Source organism: Hyperolius riggenbachi, chromosome 11, assembly GCF_040937935.1.
Source record: "Hyperolius riggenbachi isolate aHypRig1 chromosome 11, aHypRig1.pri, whole genome shotgun sequence".
Taxonomy (NCBI): Eukaryota; Metazoa; Chordata; class Amphibia; order Anura; family Hyperoliidae; genus Hyperolius; species Hyperolius riggenbachi.
The window spans coordinates 241228618-241247517 of record NC_090656.1 but is presented as its reverse complement, the minus strand read 5'-3'; the positions used below and the strand labels follow the sequence as shown (position 1 = coordinate 241247517).

At 48.8% G+C, this 18900-nt stretch overlaps 1 protein-coding gene across 4 annotated transcripts in view; it reads right to left on the bottom strand.

Moving 5' to 3' along the window:
• Positions 1–18900, bottom strand: part of LOC137538746 (low choriolytic enzyme-like) — a 1161243-nt gene that overhangs the window by 175988 nt on the left and 966355 nt on the right. For all 4 annotated transcript variants that reach the window (XM_068261057.1, XM_068261060.1, XM_068261059.1 and 1 more), the window contains 2 exons: positions 18376–18507; positions 13947–14064 (listed from right to left, as the gene is read on the bottom strand). In XM_068261057.1, coding sequence (XP_068117158.1) covers positions 13947–14064; positions 18376–18507 — 250 coding nt within the window. The remainder of the gene's footprint in view (positions 1–13946; positions 14065–18375; positions 18508–18900) is intronic.

Below are 18900 nucleotides of genomic sequence, written 5' to 3'. Positions count from 1 at the left end.
CATAAACCAAAAGTCTTTTTAAAGGACTTACGAGGCCAGATTTGTAAAAAATACATAAAAAGTTAGATACCTGTGTGTGTTTGCAAGGCACGGAGGACGCCGTCCGCGCCCTCCGTGCCGTTCCGCCTGGTCCTCGCTGCTTAATATGCCCCCGAATGGTCCCCGACCGCACGGCCCGGGTCGGGCTCTCCACCCTTCACAAAGATGGCCACCGGAGCTTGCCGCGGCTTCGCAGTCCGCATAGCCGCGAGTGCGGCTGCGCAGCTCTAAGGCCACCTCCCCGATCCACGCTACTGTTACGTGGATCGGGGGGTTGGCCTTAGAGCTGCGCAGCCGCACTCGTGGCTATGCGGACTGCGCAGCCGCGGCCAGCTCCGGCGGCCATCTTGGTACAGGCTGGGGAGCCCGACCCGGGCCGCGCGGTCGGGGACCGTTCGGGGGCATATTAAGCAGCGGGGACCAGGCGGAACGGCACGGAGGGCGCGGACGGCGTCCTCCGTGCCTTGCAAACACACACAGGTATCTAACTTTTTTTATGTATTTTTTACAAATCTGGCCTCGTAAGTCCTTTAAAGACTCTGTGGCCCACATGCAATTCACTTTTTCACCTGTGTTTTCTACTAGGAGATAATTCTTCATCTTCGATTTACAATAACTTTCCAGCACTTTTCAATTTAAAAAGTACCAAAAAGTAGGTAAAAAAGTACTGTCACATTTATTTTCAGTTTTCTGGTGGCTTAAAAAGCATTTTATTGACAAGTTTAAAATGATCTCCTAGGAGAAAACTCAGGTGAAAAAGTGAATTGCATCTGGGCCTGTGAGAGAGAGTGTGAGCTGTATTAGTAAACTAGCTGTATTTGTGAGAGAGTTACAGTAGATTGTAGTTTGAGTGATAGATTGTAGTGTAGTGTGCTAGTACTGCAGAGCCAGTCAGACCTACGCTGGCCAAACACTAGGCCGATTCCCCGCCGATCGACAGCAGATTCGATCACTGGGATCGAATCTGCTGTGAAATCGTTAACGCTAAATTTTTATCTTTCATCCCAAAATAGATCGATCCCGTCGATCGCTCTGTGCGGGAAATTACAGTCGATCGCCCGCGGGTAGGGAGCGCGTCGCTAGCGGCGTTCGAGTGCCCGGCGACCGACGCAATACAGCTGCAATACATTACCTGCTCCGCCGGCACAACTGCCCCCGGTCACCGCTGTCTTCTCCGCTCTGGTCTGGTCTCCGGATCCAGCAGGCTTCACATCTTCCTGTCCCGGCAGGAAGTTTAAACAGCAGAGGGCGCTCTACTGTTTAAACTTCCCCCACACAGGAAGAAGTGAAGCCTGCCGGACCCGGAGACCAGACCAGAGCGGAGGAGAAGACAGCGGAGACCTGGGGAGTCGCGCCGGCGGAGCAGGTAATGTATGTGGGGGGAAGGGGGCAGCACCACCACCACCACAGATTGTGAACGGTTTCAGGCTGAAATCAATTCCCAATCTGTTTGCAGTAAAGGCAGCCATACGATCCCTCTCTGATGAGATTCGATCAGAGAGGGATCTATCTGTTGTTCGAATCTGATGGCAAATTGACCAGTGTATGGCTACCTTTAGTGTTTGACAGAGTGAGAGTGAGTTAGTTGATTGATTGAATAGTGATTGATTAGTTGAGTGAGTGTAGTGCAAGTTTTTCTTGTTTTTTTTTTAATTTTTTTTTTTATATTTATTTTTTTAATTTATTTTCTTGATTTTATCCCCTTATTTTGTGATCTCATCTGCTCTGTCGCTCATACCCCTTTCTCCAATAAAGTTTTTGGCCCCAAAACAATGGAGCGAGAGCAGCAGCAATTTACTGACGCTCCTAAAAGGAAGTGGAGTGATGGTGGTGTTGGTGGATCATGGCAAGTACGTGATCAGGTTGAGGGTGGCAGCAGCAGCAGGAAGCGTTCCCCCCTGGTCAGAAAAGTCTTCCCTGTGCTCGCAGCACGCAGGGAAATTTTGACAGAGCAGGAGGTGCAGAGAGTTGTCGATTACTTAGACCAGGAACCATCTACCCAGTCTGAGGAACTTCAAGCTAGTGGTAACAGCACCAGTAGTGGCCGCCAGGTTCCTCCTGACCAGAACCCGATCTCAGCTGCTTCTCTTGACGAGGTTGTTTCCTCCCAGTACTCCGCTCTAGAAGTACAGCACACCTACATCGCTGAGAGAGATGTGGAGACCATGGGACCAAGCTCCCAAGAAGTGGTGGGTTCTGTGGCGACAGAAATGGCCACTGTGATTGCTTCATCCAGTGTCAACACCAGTTAACATCTGTCAACTACAAAGGTGTTTGGTGGCCAGGAGAGTCCAGAAGAAGAGTCACTCATTGAACTGGCTGATATTTTTGATGATGAGGCGACTGATCCAATGTGGTCACCATCTGGGTTGGGCACTGGCAGGCGTGAGCAGCTTGTAGAAACAGAGCAGACGGCTGGCCACCAGCAGCCTGCAAGTGCTTTTCCGTCTGTCAGTAACCGCCAGCAGTCCAATGCTGAGGATCGAGGTGCTAGAACAGTTCGCACCACTGCTGGACGTGCACGCACGTCCCCTGCATGGAATTATTTTACTGTTCTGGAAGAGGATGAATCCAGGGCAGTCTGTTCTGTGTGCCGTAAATCGGTGAGCAGAGTCAAATCCGGCAGCGGGTTCGGCACTTCAGGGCTGATAAGCCATCTGTGCATCCACCACAGACGGGAGTTTGAACATGTGAAAAATTCCAATAAGATGGGTGGAGGAAAAGCAACAGCAACAGGCCCCTCCTCTTTTTATTTCTACTCGTCTTGTGACTCCTGTCCCTATCCAACCTGCTAAGTCCTATTTCAGTTCAACTCCTTATGTAAGCCAGATTGGTAGAGGACTCAACACCTCAGCAAGCACCTCGTTATCACCCTTGGTGTCCTCTGAATCACCAGTGTTTTAGCGTCAGGCCTCTGTGCCAGAAATGTTGCAGAGGAAGCGGATGCCTCCTGCAGCTGATCCGTTCGTTGTTAAAAATAACGCTCTCCTGGCAAGGCTGTTAGGCCAACAGCTGCTGCCCTACCAGTTTGTGCAGTGTGCCCCCTTCCGCAGACTGATGAACAGTGTTGCTCCACAATGGCGGATCCCCAGCCGCCATTATTTTGCTATTAATGCTATCCCTGCCCTTCACCAGCACATTGTGGAGTGTGTCAAACTGTCTATGGATCACACTGTGCACTTCACCATGGATGGCTGGAGCAGCAGACATGGGCAGGGAAAGTATCTGACTTTTACCGCCCATTGGCTCACCCTCCATGGTGCTGCTGAGGAGGGTGCAAAATCTGGGGCATCTCAGCTGGTGTTGCTGCCACGTGGGTTGAAGGGAAGGCCTGTTCCACTTCCCTCTGCTACCCATTCTGTTCAGGGCCAGTCTGCCGTTGCTGACCCTCTCAGCAAGTGGCCCCGCTCCTACACTGGTCTGCAGCACCATCGATGCCAAGCAGTGCTAAAAAAGGAATCCATGGAGGAGAACAGGCAAACCGGATCTGTAATCCTTGCAGCCTTACAGGATCAGATTCAGCAATGGCTGACCCCCCAAAAACTGGACACAGGTGTAGTGGTGTCCGATAATGGTGCCAACATGTTGGCCGCCATTTCGGAAGGTGGCTATACCCACTTACCTTGCTTGGCCCAAGTCTTCAACCTTGTAGTCCAGAAATTTTTAAACACTTTTGACGGGCTGAAGGGCGCTATGGCCTCAGCACGAAAGGTATCAGCCCACATTCGTCGCTCCACAACTGCCACCGCACCCATGAAACTGCTGCAGCGCCGCCATAGCCTGCCGCAGCACAGGCTTATTTCTGATTGTCCGACGCGGTGGAACTCCACACTCCACATGCTGGAGAGGTTGTGGGAGCAGCGCACGGCCGTCAGGCTATACCTGTCTGAGGCATCTTCCACCGGAACAGGGCCACTGGACTACATTACTGGGGACCAGTGGCAGCTAATAGGACAGGTGTGCAAAGTATTGGAGCCATTTGAGCAGGCAACAAAAGTGGTCAGTGAGGAGCACTGCAGTATATCAGAGGTGCTCCCTCTTGTCTTGATGATGGAAAAGGCTCTTGACAAACTGGTCGAACAGGGGGAGGAAGCCCTACTGAACAGTGGCCAGTCAAGTGAATGTGTGAGTGGGCATGCTCCAGTCCTGGATGAGGGGGCAGAGCTTGCGGAAGAGCCCATTGTCTGGGGGTGGGAAGAAGATTTTGACTTGGAGCTGGAGCATGACAACGACAATTCTGACAGCCAGGTAGAGGCGATTCATGGCAGACATCTCCTCCCCATGGCTGCACATATGATCCAGTGCCTCCGTAAAGACCCCCGGATTAAAAAATTAAAATCAAGGGTCGACATGCGGGTGGCCACCATCATAGATCCCCGTTGCAAGGGGAAAATGCGCCAGTTCATACCCCCCTCCCAAGCAGACGCTATAATGAGCCAGATCCGGGATGCCCTTCTTTGTTGGGTAGAAGATGCGTTTCCTGCACCTGTATCCCAGGTCCAAGCTACAAAGTCTTGTCATCATCATACTCAGCAAATGTCTGGTGGTCCCACTCCCAGCAGCACCACTAGCCAATCTGTGAACCTGCTGAGTATGCTGAAGGAATTTTACCAGCCAATGCCAGATACTCCTAGCAGCAGCACCACCAGCGGACAAAGTGGTCACCGCCAGCGGCTGGCCCGTATGGTGAATGATTACTTGGGGTCGGCCAGTGCTCTAGACTATATGCAGAGTAATGATGACCCCATGGAGTATTGGACCAAACCAGTGGCGGCTCCAGGAATTTTTTTTAGGGGGTGCTAAGCAGGTGCTGGACCAATTTCCGGGGGAGCTGACGACCTGCGGTGCGCGAAGCGCGCCGCGGCAAAAAATGGGGGTGGCTACAACCGCGGCGAAAAAAAATGGGCGTGGTCATGACCGGATGAGGGCGGGGCTAACTAATTTAAAGTGAACCCAGGGTGAGAGTGATATGGTGGCTGCCATATTTATTTCCTTTTAAACAATTCTAGTTGCCTGGCAGCCCTGCTGATCTATTTGGCTGTAGTAGTGAACTGAATTACACCAGAAACAAGCATGCAGCTAATCTTGTCAGTTCTGACAATATTGTCAGAAACCCCTGACCTGCTGCATGCTTGTTCAGGGTCTATGGTTGAAATAATTAGAGGCAGAGGACCAACACGGCAGCCAGGCAGCTGGTATTACTTAAAAGGAGATAAATATGGCAGCCTCAATATTATTCTCACCTCGGGTTCCCTTTAAAAGTGCAACGCAAAGACAGAGGGCCCAAGTATTGGTGCCCCTTTCCCCAGAAAATTCACATAATTGTGCATGTTTTCTCAAGAAAATAGACGTAATGTGCGCAGATTTGAATAAAAAACATGTTCAATAACCCCAATATGCACAACCGGTAGCAGATATGGCCCCAATATGCACAATCGGTAGCAGATATGACCCCAATATGCACAATCGGGAACAGATATGACCCCAATATGCACAATCGGTAACAGATATGACCCCAATATGCACAATCGGTAGCAGATATGACCCCGATATGCACAATCGGCAGCAGATATGACCCCAATATGCACAATCGGCAGCAGATATGACCCCAATATGCACAATCGGTAGCAGAAATGACCCCAATATGCACAATCCATAGCAGAAATGACCCCAATATGCACAATTGGTAGCAGATATAACCCCAATATGCACAATCGGTAGCAGATATGACCCCAATATGCACAATCGGTAGCAGATATGACCCCAATATGCACAATCGGTAGCAGAAATGACCCCAATATGCACAATCCGTAGCAGATATGACCCCAATATGCACAATCCGTAGCAGATATGACCCCAATATGCACAATCCGTAGCAGATATGACCCCAATATGCACAATCCGTAGCAGATATGACCCCAATATGCACAATCCAGAGCAGATATGACCCCAATATGCACAATCCAGAGCAGATATGACCCCAATATGCACAATCCGTAGCAGATATGACCCCAATATGCACAATCCGTAGCAGAAATGACCCCAATATGCACAATCCGTAGCAGAAATGACCCCAATATGCACAATCAGCACCACCTGAAAAAGAAAAGAAAAACCCATTTACTCACCTACAGCCAGAAGACCTTCTTTGCCGACCACTGGCACGACCTCCTTGTGGCGCGAAGCGCCCGCGCGCCCACGATCCTCTTCCTTCCCGACGTCACGATGAGACTTCCTGCTTGCATGCTGAGAGCAGGGCTACGGGAAAATGGCCGCCCGAAGTCTGCAGAACAGGGCTTCGGGCGGCCATCTTACCGAAGCCCTGCCTGCTGCTCCGTGCTGCCGCTGTGTGAACTGACTTGGCGTCTTTTAGACGCCTGAAGTCAGTTCACTCCAGGGGGTGCTTTGGGGGTGCTTGGACAATTCTAGGGGGTGCTCGAGCACCCCCAAGCACCCCCCTGGCGCCGCCCCTGGACCAAACAACTGGATGCCTGGCTTGAACTCGCTCAGTATGCACTGGAGGTCCTTGCATGCCCCGCCGCCAGTGTTCTTTCTGAGCGAGTATTTAGCGCTGCAGGTGGGGTGGTCACCGACCAATGGACCCAGCTATCCACAGACAATGTGGACATGCTAACCTTCATAAAAATGAACGAGTCATGGATCAGTGACAAATACAAGGCTCCTCTCACTGATTCATAAGATGACTATTATACTGACTACAATAATTGGTCTACGACAACTCCTGCTACTCACAATTTTTTTTATGGCTGCCGTGGAACCAGTAGGTCCCATGGCCTACGACAACTCCTGCTACTCACAATTTTTTGTATGGCTGCCATGGAACCAGTAGGTCCCATGGCCTACGACAACTCCTGCTACTCACAATTTTTTTTTATGGCTGCCATGGAACCAGTAGGTCCCATGGCCTAAGACAACTCCTGCAGCTCCAAACAAAACTTATAATGACCGCCTTTGAACCACCGCTAGGTCCTATGGCTTACGCGAGTTGCGACAACTCCTGCGGCTCCAAACCAAACTTATAATGACCGCCGTGGAACCACCGCTAGGTCCCATGGCTTACGCGAGTCGCGACAACTCCTGCGGCTCCAAACCAAACTTATAATGACCGCCATGGAACCACCGCTAGGTCCCATGGCTTACGCGAGTCGCGACAACTCCTGCGGCTCCAAACCAAACTTATAATGACCGCCGTGGAACCACCGCTAGGTCCCCTGGCTTACGCGAGTCGCGACAACTCTTGCGGCTCCAAACCAAACTTATAATGACCGCTGTGGAACCACCTCTAGGTCCCATAGCTTACGCGAGTCCCGACAACTCCTCCGGCGGAAAAAAAAAAAATTCCGGTAGAACAGCCAGTAAGTAGGTTTCATGGCCTACGCTTGGCAAAAGTGAGTTTTCCATTGCAATACCTTTAATTTTACCGGGGAATGCGGAATTGTGTGGAATTACGAGTAATACCGTCGGAATGCAATGGTGACGGAATTTAGTTCTGGCAGAATTCCGGCGGAACGGAAATTACACTTTCCGATCATCCCAGCTGATCGAGGTCTGATCCTGGCAGTGGCGGCCAGTGGGGGGGGAACAGTGGCGGCCGGGGGAGACAGCGGGGCACCCCAATAAATAGATTGGGGGCACCCGCGGACATGTTGGGGGCACAGGCCCCCCTAAAATAGGGCTAGCGAAGCCCTTGACTTCACTGGCGCAGGCCCGGCCATCCGGATAGGAGAGAGGGGGCCCTGTGGTCATGTGACTGTGACATTACAACTCTTAAAGGGGGCCCACCTAACTTTGCGTCGGTAGTTCGGTGGGTCAGTCCGAGGCTGGCTCCTGTCACTACCTAACCTGGGGGGGGGGCTCCTGTCACTCTCTAACCTGGGGGTCCCTGTTACTACCTAACCTGGGGGGCGCCAGTCACTACCTAAACTGGGGGACTCCTGGTGCTACCTAAACTAGAGGGCACCTGTCACTACCTAAACTATCCAGGCCAGCCAGCCCAGCATCACCACCAGCCAACAGGCCCAGAATCACTATCAAAAAGGCCACAGCATCACCACCAGTCAGGCCAGCATTTACTTCAACCAGCCAAGCACAGCCCAGCATCACTGCCAGCCAGGTCACAGCATCACCACCAGCCAACCCAGCCACAGCATCACCGTCAGCCAGGTCACAGCATCACTGCCAGCCAGGTTACAGCATCATTGCCAGCCAACCCAGCCACAGGATCACTGCCAGCCAACCCAGCCACAGGATCACCGCCAGCCAACCCAGCCACAGCATTACCTCCAGCTCGGCCACAGCATTACCGCCAGCCTGGCCACAGCATCACAGCCAGCCCGGCCACAGCATCACCGCAAGGCCTTTCAGTCCACGCATCATCCCCAATCCAGCCAAAAACAGTATTGCCAGGCCAGCCAGGCACAGCAGCAAGTAAAGGAGAATTCAAAAGCCAGGTGAGAGGTGTTAAGTGGGCATTCTGCCTATTTATGCGAAATGCTGTCTATTTATGTGCCTCATGACTGCTGAATTTGTCTTGTTGGGGGCCTCATGATTGCTGAATTTGTCTTGTTGGGGGCCTCATGATTGCTGAATTTGTCTTGTTGGGGGCCTCATGATTTGTTTGGGGCCTCAAGATTGCTGAATTTCACTTGTTGGGGTCCTCATGATTGCTGAATTTGTCTTGTTGGGGGACCTCATGATTGCTAAATTTGTCTTGTTGGGGGCCTCATGATTGCTGAATTTGTCTTGTTGGGGGCCTCATGATTGCTGAATTTGTCTTGATGGGGGCCTCATGATTGCTGAATTTGTCTTGTTGGGGGACCTCATGATTGCTGAATTTGTCTTGATGGGGGCCTCATGATTGCTGAATTTGTCTTGTTGGGGGGTCACATGATTGTTAACTGCGAGACTATGGGAAAAGGTGAATCATCATCATATGAGACAATAGCATTAAACCTACTTTTTTAGCTTTTTAAAACAGAAAATAAAACTGGGAGGTTCTAAAACGAACACATTTTTCAGGTGTAGGATGGATGAAATTGTTTATATTCACAGTTTATTTTCAACTTGGATTTTCCATAATGTTCATGTATGAGTTAAAACATTTGTATTTAGTTTAAATTGCTGTTGCCACTTTGTGATAGATAAGTGACTTTTGGGTTGCAGTTTGGGCACTCGGCCTCCAAAAGGTTTGCCACCACTGTCATAATCTAATGTCCCACCATTGCTAAGTTCATGTAAATTTGTCTCCATCCGTGACCACGCCCACATTCTGGTTCATGGCCACACCCATCTTTTCAGTGCGGCGCACTACGCGCGCCACACAACATAACCCTCATATTTCACAACTTAACCCAGATTTTCAGCGTGCCATGCTACACGTGCCGCGCCACTTCTTCCCCCCCTTTCCCCCTGGGAAATTTTCTGCGGACGCCCATTATCTGAAGGGGGGCATGGCGGAGTGGGATACATGCCAAAAGTCCCGGGAAAATTATGGATTTGACGCAGAGCAGGGTTATAATCCCTAAAAGGCAGAGATCACATCGCATTCCTAAATTGGAGGCCTAAAGTGCTTGAAAACATCTTGCATGGATCAGCAGGTAGTGTAATTAGTGTACTGAGTCACACTAACAGACTAAACTCACTGTGTAACGCATCGCAACAGCTGTTTGTGTAGTGATGGACGTGCTGGACTGGTGCGCACCATGGCCTGAGTGCAGCCGATGGCATTTTTCCCAGCCCATATGGTCGGCCTGAGGTAGCTCAATGACAGAACAACAGTGACTGTTCAGCTGAACGAATTTGGTCTGTCCACAATGAAGCAATGACCTTATTATCTTGGGTGTGCCCCCCAACACACTCATATAGGTCATTGCTTCATTGTGATATGCAAGCCCCTTCACCGCGGCAAGGTAACAATCACAAAGGGGAATTGAGACATGTACATGCCTTTTGTTTTGTTGTTGCAGTCGCATTGCAGCCAGAAAATTAGGCAGGCATGTACACGCACTAGAAAAATTATTCGTCTTTTTGTTAGCGGCTGCTGCTAGCAGGTGCAGGGATAAAGCGGCTGAAGATGCCGCACATGAAGGAGGAAGAGGAGGCGGGGGGTGGCTTTGTGTTTGTGTGCTGCTTTTCCTCAGGTGGTCATCCCATTGCTGTTTGTGCATTCTCATCATGTGTCTTCGTAAGGCAGTTGTCCCTACGTGGGTCTTGGTCTTTCCATGACTCAATTTTGGTGGCAGAGAGTACAGATGGCATTGCTCTCATCTGAGGCAGAAACTGACTGGTATTATAATACAATAAGCAGTCACACAGATGCAGTGAAAGGTATGCAGTGCCAGTGACTGGTATAGTACAATGTGCAGTCACACAGATGCAGTGAAAGGTATGCAGTGCCAGTGACTGGTATAGTACAATGTGCAGTCACACAGATGCAGTGAAAGGTATGCACTGACTGCTGCTATAATACAATGTGCAGTCACACAGGTGCAGTAAAAAGGTATGCACTGACTGCGGCTATAATACAATGTGCAGTCACACAGGTGCAGTGAAAAGGCATGCAGTGACTGCTACTGGTATAATACAATGTGCAGTCACATAGGTGCAGTGAAAAGGTATGCAGTGACTGCTGGTGGTATAATACAATGTGCAGTCACACAGGTGCAGTGAAAAGGCATGCAGTGACTGCTGGTGGTATAATACAATGTGCAGTCACACAGGTGCAGTGAAAAGGTATGCAGTGACTGCTGCTGGTATAATACAATATGTAGTCACACAGGTGCAGTGAAAAGGTATGCAGTGACTGCTGGTATATAATACAATGTGTAGTCACACAGGTGCAGTGAAAAGGTATGAAGTGACTGCTAATATATAATACAATGTGCAGCCACACAGGTGCAGTGAAAAGGTATGCACTGAATGTGCTGGGCCTGGCACAGTATAGCAATTAGCAAGGGCCAGCTGCAACAGACAGGGCTGTATATGCAGTGTCAGTGGGACACAAAAAAACAAAAAAACACACATCACAAGAACATTAGCTCTCAAAAGAGCTTTTTTGGTGGTGCTTTTCAGCAACAAATATCAGCAAGGAGCAAGCTAACAAGACCTAACTAAGCTTTCCCTATGTCTGCAGCAACTTCTCCTTTCTCTCACTAATAGCAGCAACACATTGAGTGAGAACATGGGCGATGCTGCTGCCTTTTACAAGGGGGGGGGGGGGCTCCTGGAGGGAGTGTAGCCTGATTGGCTGCCATGTGTCTACTGACTGTGATGTAGAGGGTCAAAGTTTACCCGAATGATGTAGTATAGGGGGCGGGTCGAACTTTCTAAGTGTTCGCGGTTAGACGTGAACACAAACTCATGTTTGCGGGAATAAGTTTGTGTGTGAACCGTTCGGGCCATCTCTACTGTACATACACATGTCTATCTCATCATATCACATGTCACATCGGGTGTATTAATTACTATTGCATGAATGACGATAGGGGTCAGGCTCAGGATATCAAAGTCTCCTTTCAAAGAAGAAATACACAAACTGTTATTTCAGTTACTGCAACTCTTTTTCAAACACCATTTTCCATTGTTTTCTCTCTCCCCCCCCCCCCCCTCCCCAACCAACAAGCCCAACAGAAAAAAAATAATAGTATAGAAACCCTAGTAAGTGTGACAACTCTAGCAGCCCTGTCCCCCTTCATTAGCAAGTATGGCCAGTGTAACAGTCCACCCAACCATAGAAAGAGGAGCCAGTGTAGCCCCCCTCAACCGCTCCCCCATATAGAGTGGCCCATATACTGTATAACCCTCCCTCTTTCTCATATTAAGTTTTACTACTACAACAAACACTCCCTCTGCCCCTTACCGCCTCTAAAACAACTTCTCAAACATGCCCTTCTTCCCCCTTTAAAGTATAACTGGTATAACAGTCCCTCCCCCTTCTGATAGCAAGCATGCATAATGTTCCTCCATTGCCCCCTCCATAGCCAGTTCCCCCATTGCCCCCTCCATAGCCAGTTCCCCCATTGCCCCCTCCATAGCCAGTTCCCCCATTGCCCCCTGCATAGCCAGTTCCCCCATTGCCCCCTCCATAGCCAGTTCCCCCATTGCCCCCTCCATAGCCAGTTCCCCCATTGCCCCCTCCATAACCAGTTCTCCCATTTCCTCCTCCATAGCCAGTTCCCCCATTGCCCCCTTCATAGCCAGTTCCCCCATTGCCCTCTCCATAGCCAGTGTAGCCAGTTGATAACCCATCAAACCTCTCACCCTTTATAAACTGTGATTAGTATAACCTCCCCCCATCCAATAGCAACTGACCAGTAAAGCAACCCCTCAACAGAAAATGTGGCTAGTATGGAATGGTTCCCTCACCCCTGTTACCAAGTGTGACCAGCATGGCATGCTTCCCTCACCCCTGTTACCAAGTGTGGCTAGTATGGCATGGTTCCCTCACCCCATTACCAAGTGTGACCAGTATGGCATGCTTCCCTCACCCCATTACCAAGTGTGGTCAGTATGGCATGGTTCCCTCATCCCAGTTGCCAAGTTTGGCCAGATTGGCATGGTTCCCTTCCCTCACCCCTGTTACCAAGTGTGGCCAGCATGGCATGGTTCCCTCACCACTGTTACCAAGTGTGACCAGCATTGCATGGTTCCCTCACCCCTATTACCAAGTGTGGCCAGCATGGCATGGTTCCCTTACCCCTGTTACCACATGAGGCCAGCATGGCATGGTTCCCTCACCCCTGTTACCGAGTGTGGCCAGCATGGCATGGTCCCTTCACCTCTGTTACTGAGTGTGGCCAGCATGGCATGGTTCCCTCACCCCTGTTACCGAGTGTGGCCAGCATGGCATGGTTCCCTCACCCCTGTTACCGAGTGTGGCCAGCATGGCATGGTTCCCTCACCCCTGTTACCGAGTGTGGCCAGCATGGCATGGCCCGTTCACCTCTGTTACCAAATGTGGCCAGCATGGCATGGTTCCCTCACCCCTGTTACCAAATGTGGCCAGCATGGCATGGTTCCCTCACCCCTGTTACCAAGTGTGGCCAGTATCACAACCCTCTTTCCCGATACTACTCCTCCTCATATGCAGATTAGTGCCACTAAGCGTGGGATTTTTTTTTGCTCAGGGGCATAACTACCAGGGATGGTCGTAGTCAGTCAACTTCGCTACGCTGAAACTACGCGTAGTTTTACACAATTACGCTTTGCCAAACTACGGCTTCAAAATCAAATATTCGATTCGTATGCATTTCGTAGACTACGCGTTAAAATACGCAATTACGCCTAGTGCGAAGCGTACATTCCCTTTTCCAATGCGTAAATTTGTAAGCATACAATCGTACGCGGAAAATTAGACGCGAGTAACGCATTCGTAGTTCACTACGCAATACACATGGTAACTACGCATAGTGGGCATAAGCTACTTTGCTACGCGTAAATTCGTAAGCGTAGTTTTGAGACTTCACCTACAAACTACGATGTAGATGCAAACTACGATATGTAAATTTGCACTGGCGTAGTTTCTGCTCATCCCTGATAACTACAAATGATCAAAACTGTTATGGTCCCCCCCCCCCCTCCCAATGCTCACAACCTTTCCCTTGCCTCCCTCTGGTGACCCCAACAGCCCGGAAGCTCATCTCACCTTGGTCATAAACAAGGGTGGCCATTCTAATCTTCTCAACCATAACAAGCGTAGCCAAAAAAACACCTAATCTGCAGGTTGGACTCCTTTATTAGAGATTCTGCAATAGAATTTGGAGCCCCCATTCAGCTCTAGGCCCTCTGTGATCTCAGAGGCGGCCCCCTGTAGTTCTGCAGCTTGCAGTGAATAGGGCAGCTGTACACAGGCTACACAAAGCGGTTATGTAGCTATACTTGGCACTTACCCAGGTCCATTTTCAATATCGAGATAGCTTCTTTCTGAAGTTTTTTCTATGAATTGTACACAAGTCATTGTTTCAAACTCAAGCATGGCGAGTATTATCAAATCTTTATTTGCACTAGCTGTTGAAAAAATAAGAAATATACATGAATAAAAAATGCACAGCACACTATGTGACATCTTTCAACAATGTTATTTGCGACTGGGTTTTTTTTTTTAACCATATTTGTTATATCAAATTATTCTCAAACTGTATATGAGCACCATGTTACTTAGTTTGCAAAGGTTCCTGGGTTTCGGAACGGCAGAGTTCAATGCTTGCAGACAAGGCAATAAATGTGATTGGGTGATTGGCTAGTAAGAGGAGCGCATTAGTCTTGTGTTGCTCATGTGTGTCATCTGGTCTCACATCTACTATGGTAGAAACGCATAATTCATTTAATAAAATAAAACACAGGTAAAATCAGTTTTCCTTCCAGTGTTTAACCCTTTTAACCCTTAAAAAATAAAGCTAAAAAGAAAAATGAGAATATATATATTCTCTTCCAGGTATGCAACTGTTTCATTTTCCTGGCTGTATGCTTAAATTCTAAATTCTGCATCAATCTGCTTAATTATAAGTGTTAATAATTGGGGCTTCTTCCTGTGTGACCATTTGCCTATTTCATTTCATTAGCCACAATTTGCATATCTTTAGACTGGCCCTGCCCCTGTGTGGCTAGAGTCTAGTGTCTAGTATATTCACAGCTGCAATCAGTCTGCTTGTTAGCATCAATCTAGTCAGGGATATATTAGCAGATCATATAGTCAGCAAGACCTTGGTCAGCAGTGTATACATTTAAGGGTATAAATTTAAAGGGTACTTTAGACAAACCGAATTATACCAGAATTGAGCCAGAAGGGAACAGAAGTGAACTAGCACAAAATTCTGGGCTGCTGATTTACTACACCCTGCATTGAAAGACCTTCAATACCATATTGAACATTCAACACCTAAACATACAGCCAGCTAAATTTAAGCACTGCACACCCGCTTACCAAACTGCTGATGGTTTCACCGTGCCTCACCAACCACACTACTGCTGATCTTCACTGGCTGCTCCACTGCTGAACTCCCCACCAACTGATCCATCGCCGACCTCCAGACAAGCTACTTCATTACCATCCAGACACCCCATCTACCAATCACACACAGCTGGATTTTTTTTTTTGCCATCATTGATGTTCTGCCAACTTCACTGCTGATCTCCTGTGGACTTCTCCTTGCCAGATTGATTACTGATGCAACTTTGCTGAACCCCTTCAGCCACATCATTGGTGACATTTACCTCATTTTGGTCTAACTGCTGTCCCCCTGTCTATGCTTCCACTCTCCACACCCCATCCTACCTTATCCCATCAGTACAAAATGTCCCCTCCTGTTCACTCCCTTACCCCTCCACCATTTCCTAGCCATCTCCCTCCCCATCTCGCTCTCCCCCATCACCACATGCTCTACCTCCACCTCCTTCTACTCCTTGTCCACCTTCTGTTTCCCTGCACCCTCTCCCCTTCTGCCCTTAGACTCCCTTTTGGCCCTCAACCCCCATGCACCTCCCTTCCCCCCCCAAACTCTACCCACACACCCCCTTGGCATAACCTTATTCCGATCCATCCTACCCCTAGGCATTCGCTCCGTGTTTCCTGTGGCCTCTGGAATGCCAGGTCCACCCGCAATTAGCTGCTCTCTGGAAATCGCTACCTCCAGCCACCAGACTCGCCCCCACTTAATACCTTCTCACAAGATCTCAAGACTCACCCTTTCATGCTCGCATACCCCCCTACACCAGCACCATAATATGTTCTGTTAGACACCCTCTCAACAGATACACCTATTGTCTCCACCCCCACCCTTTAGATTGTAAGCCTCTGGCAGGGCCATCTCCCTTAGTGTTTCCAGCTTGATTATGCAATTTTACTGACAATCACCCCTCTTGTGGACTAGAACAGGCTCTATTTTGACCTATGACACTGTATTATCAAATCATTTGCATGATCTTGTTTTGTTGTGAGTTTCCTGTATGTCCTACCTTGTATGTTAACCCTTTTATCTATTGTGCAGCGCTGCGTAATATGTTGGCGCTATATAAATACAATAAATAATAATAATAATAATAATAATATATATACACACTCCCAAAGGTAAAATTTCAGTAACTACTCTTACTTACATAAAAGAACATTTGGAAGCATTCCCAACTATTCCCTGTAAAATGGCTTAATTTCGCTGCAGAGAGCAGTACGAGCTTGCTTATCTCTTTTCATTGGCAAAGGCAAGACTCTCCCTGCCTGTGTCTATTCTGCCCCCTCCCTCTGCTGAAGTGACTCAGCTGTTGCCAGGGCAATGTGTCTATTCAGCAGGGGGAGGGGGCAGAGTGAAGGCACATGGAGATTCTTGCCTTTGACCATGTCCGATCTGCTTCTGATGGAAAAAAGGATTGATTTTGGGAACCGTACTGCTGAAAATTGATCCCTTTCTCAATTGAAAGCAGATAAGACATGCTGGAAATTATTAAACGATCAGTCTATTGTGAAATTGCATAATGTGTATCCAGCATTAGTTAAATTGACCCTGTAATGGGTCACTGTGTACTTGTGTGTTAGTTAGGGCCCCTCCCTAAAGCACAATATTAGCCCTCTATTGGTCCTGTGCTCATAATAATCACTTCTATAGATACTTTGTATAGTGCTAATCATTAACAAACAGTTTCCCATCCCCTTCTTGCACCTCTGACACTGTGGAAATCCTTGGCAGGTTTTGTTGTGCCGTATCAATTGTTATGTATGGAGTGCTTGGGGGGGCGGGGGGGGGGCCTCCATGTAAAACTTGCACCAGGGCCGGGGGCCTCCATGTAAAACTTGCACCAGGGCCCACAGCTCCTTAGCTATGCCACTGTTAGTTACTGTAGTGGTCATACATCTGACCTGTAGATGGCACTGTGCATTTCCTATAAGATGATCTGTACTGCTGTGGGTTGTTGGTTCCTTTTGATGCATACTGGAGACATGGAGGAAAGTACTGCTTTATGTCAAGAGCTGCTGAACCTTGTAAATAATGCTAGTTCCAGTTATTCTGCATCCCTGATTGCTCACACAACAGAAAGGATGCCTCAGCAGCACTAGTAGTGACAGAAATGGCCCCTGCTGAGCCCTGGTGGAGATCCCAGACGTAGCCAAGACCTCCCGGCAAGATCAGGTAACCTGCTGATCGCCACAGCCCTGCTCTCTTCCTGTACTGATCACATGCCGTGTGAGCAGCTGCACTTGGTTCCAGCTAAACAGAACATAAGTTACAAAAGGCTTGGAGATCAGGAAATAAGAATGAGGGGATCCGTTCCTTTTCTGGCCTTATTACAGCTATATTTTAACCCTTTATCAGCCAGTTTATTTAGAGGCTTGTGAGTGCTCCAGGCCAATTTACTTTAGCACTTTTTTATTTCTTACTTGCTTGATTTCCTTGCTTCTAATTAGTACTGCTGTAATGTGTATTTATGGCCACTTGTCCCTAGGGGGCAGTGTGAGACACAGAGGACTTCAACTTTCAGTTTCTATATTTTCTGCTAGTAGAGAGACATCAAAGCATTCTAAGAATTTACAGCATGACGAGTTCTGCCGACTGAGGGCAAAAGCAGTGCACTTATCTCACACGAGATAACTCTGTCAAAGCTGCTAATGATTTAACCTTTTCGGGACCATGTGCATTAGATTCTACGCCGCACTTGTGGCTGTTCTAGCCTGATGCGGCGTAGAATCTACGCCGCCCCGCAATTTCCGCTCCCGACGCGATCGTGCGCACCCGGAGGGGGAGATTAAGCTGTCATATGACAGCCGACATCTCCCCCGAGTGATCAGCAGCCATCGCGTATGGCTGCTGATCACACGATCACTACGATCGCCGTCGGATCGTAGTGATCTGTTTGACAGCTGTGGCGGCAGGGGGGGAAAGAAGAGGATCCACTCACCTCCCTGCCGTTCCAGCGACGATCGGCGCCCCCCTCCACTCTGGCCGGCATCTCCGCTTCATCTGACGTCAGCGCCGGGTCCCGGCTTGATGATGTCATCAAGCCGCGACCCGGAACTGCTCGTCAGACAGAACGGAGATGCCGGCCGGAGAAGAGGGTCCCGTGCGGCTCATCGCTGGAGGCTGGAAGGTAAGTGAAGGCTGCTGGCAGAAGGGGGGGCCCAGGCCACCAAGGAGGGACACAATGCCAGGCAGCCACACACGGGATCCGGCCGCCTGACCCCCCCAAACGTGCGCACCCCCTTCCCGCGCAAAATGCCTGGTCCTTAAGGGGGGGTAGGTGGCCGGTCCCGAAAAGGTTAAAGAAGTAACACTTTTTATAATAATGCCTCAAGAAATAAAAATTGGGTCACCCACACTGAGGTCAGCTTACAATAATCATCAGACAAGACGTAGGGGACCTGAACGATTCCTTGAGTGGATCTCTTCCAAATGCAAGTCTTACATTTCCGCTTGCCGCGGCCGAAGTTTGACGCCATGTCCATCTGATACAGATTAAGCACATCTAGAATGTGAAACAGTTCAGATTAGATTCCATTGCCATTTTCATCTTTCAGTTATTTTACAAGGAAAGGGATGAAAATCACACTGCTAAAATATGACTTACATACTGTATTCTTATTACTATTATTATTTATTGTATTTATAAAGCGCCCAACATATTACGCAGCGCTGGGCAATAAATAGGGATACACACAATGGCTATCATTCATAAAGCATTCCCGCATGGGGAAATGCTGAAAACAGCTGACTTTACCGAGCACATAGCAAAATGTCTATTCATAAAGGCTGTTTTCACATGAAAAGCTGACATTCCCGAGCAGAGCAATAAATTACCGCTTTGTGCGGTGATTATCTTAAAAAATGTAACAAAATGTCAATTCATAAAGATTAGAGC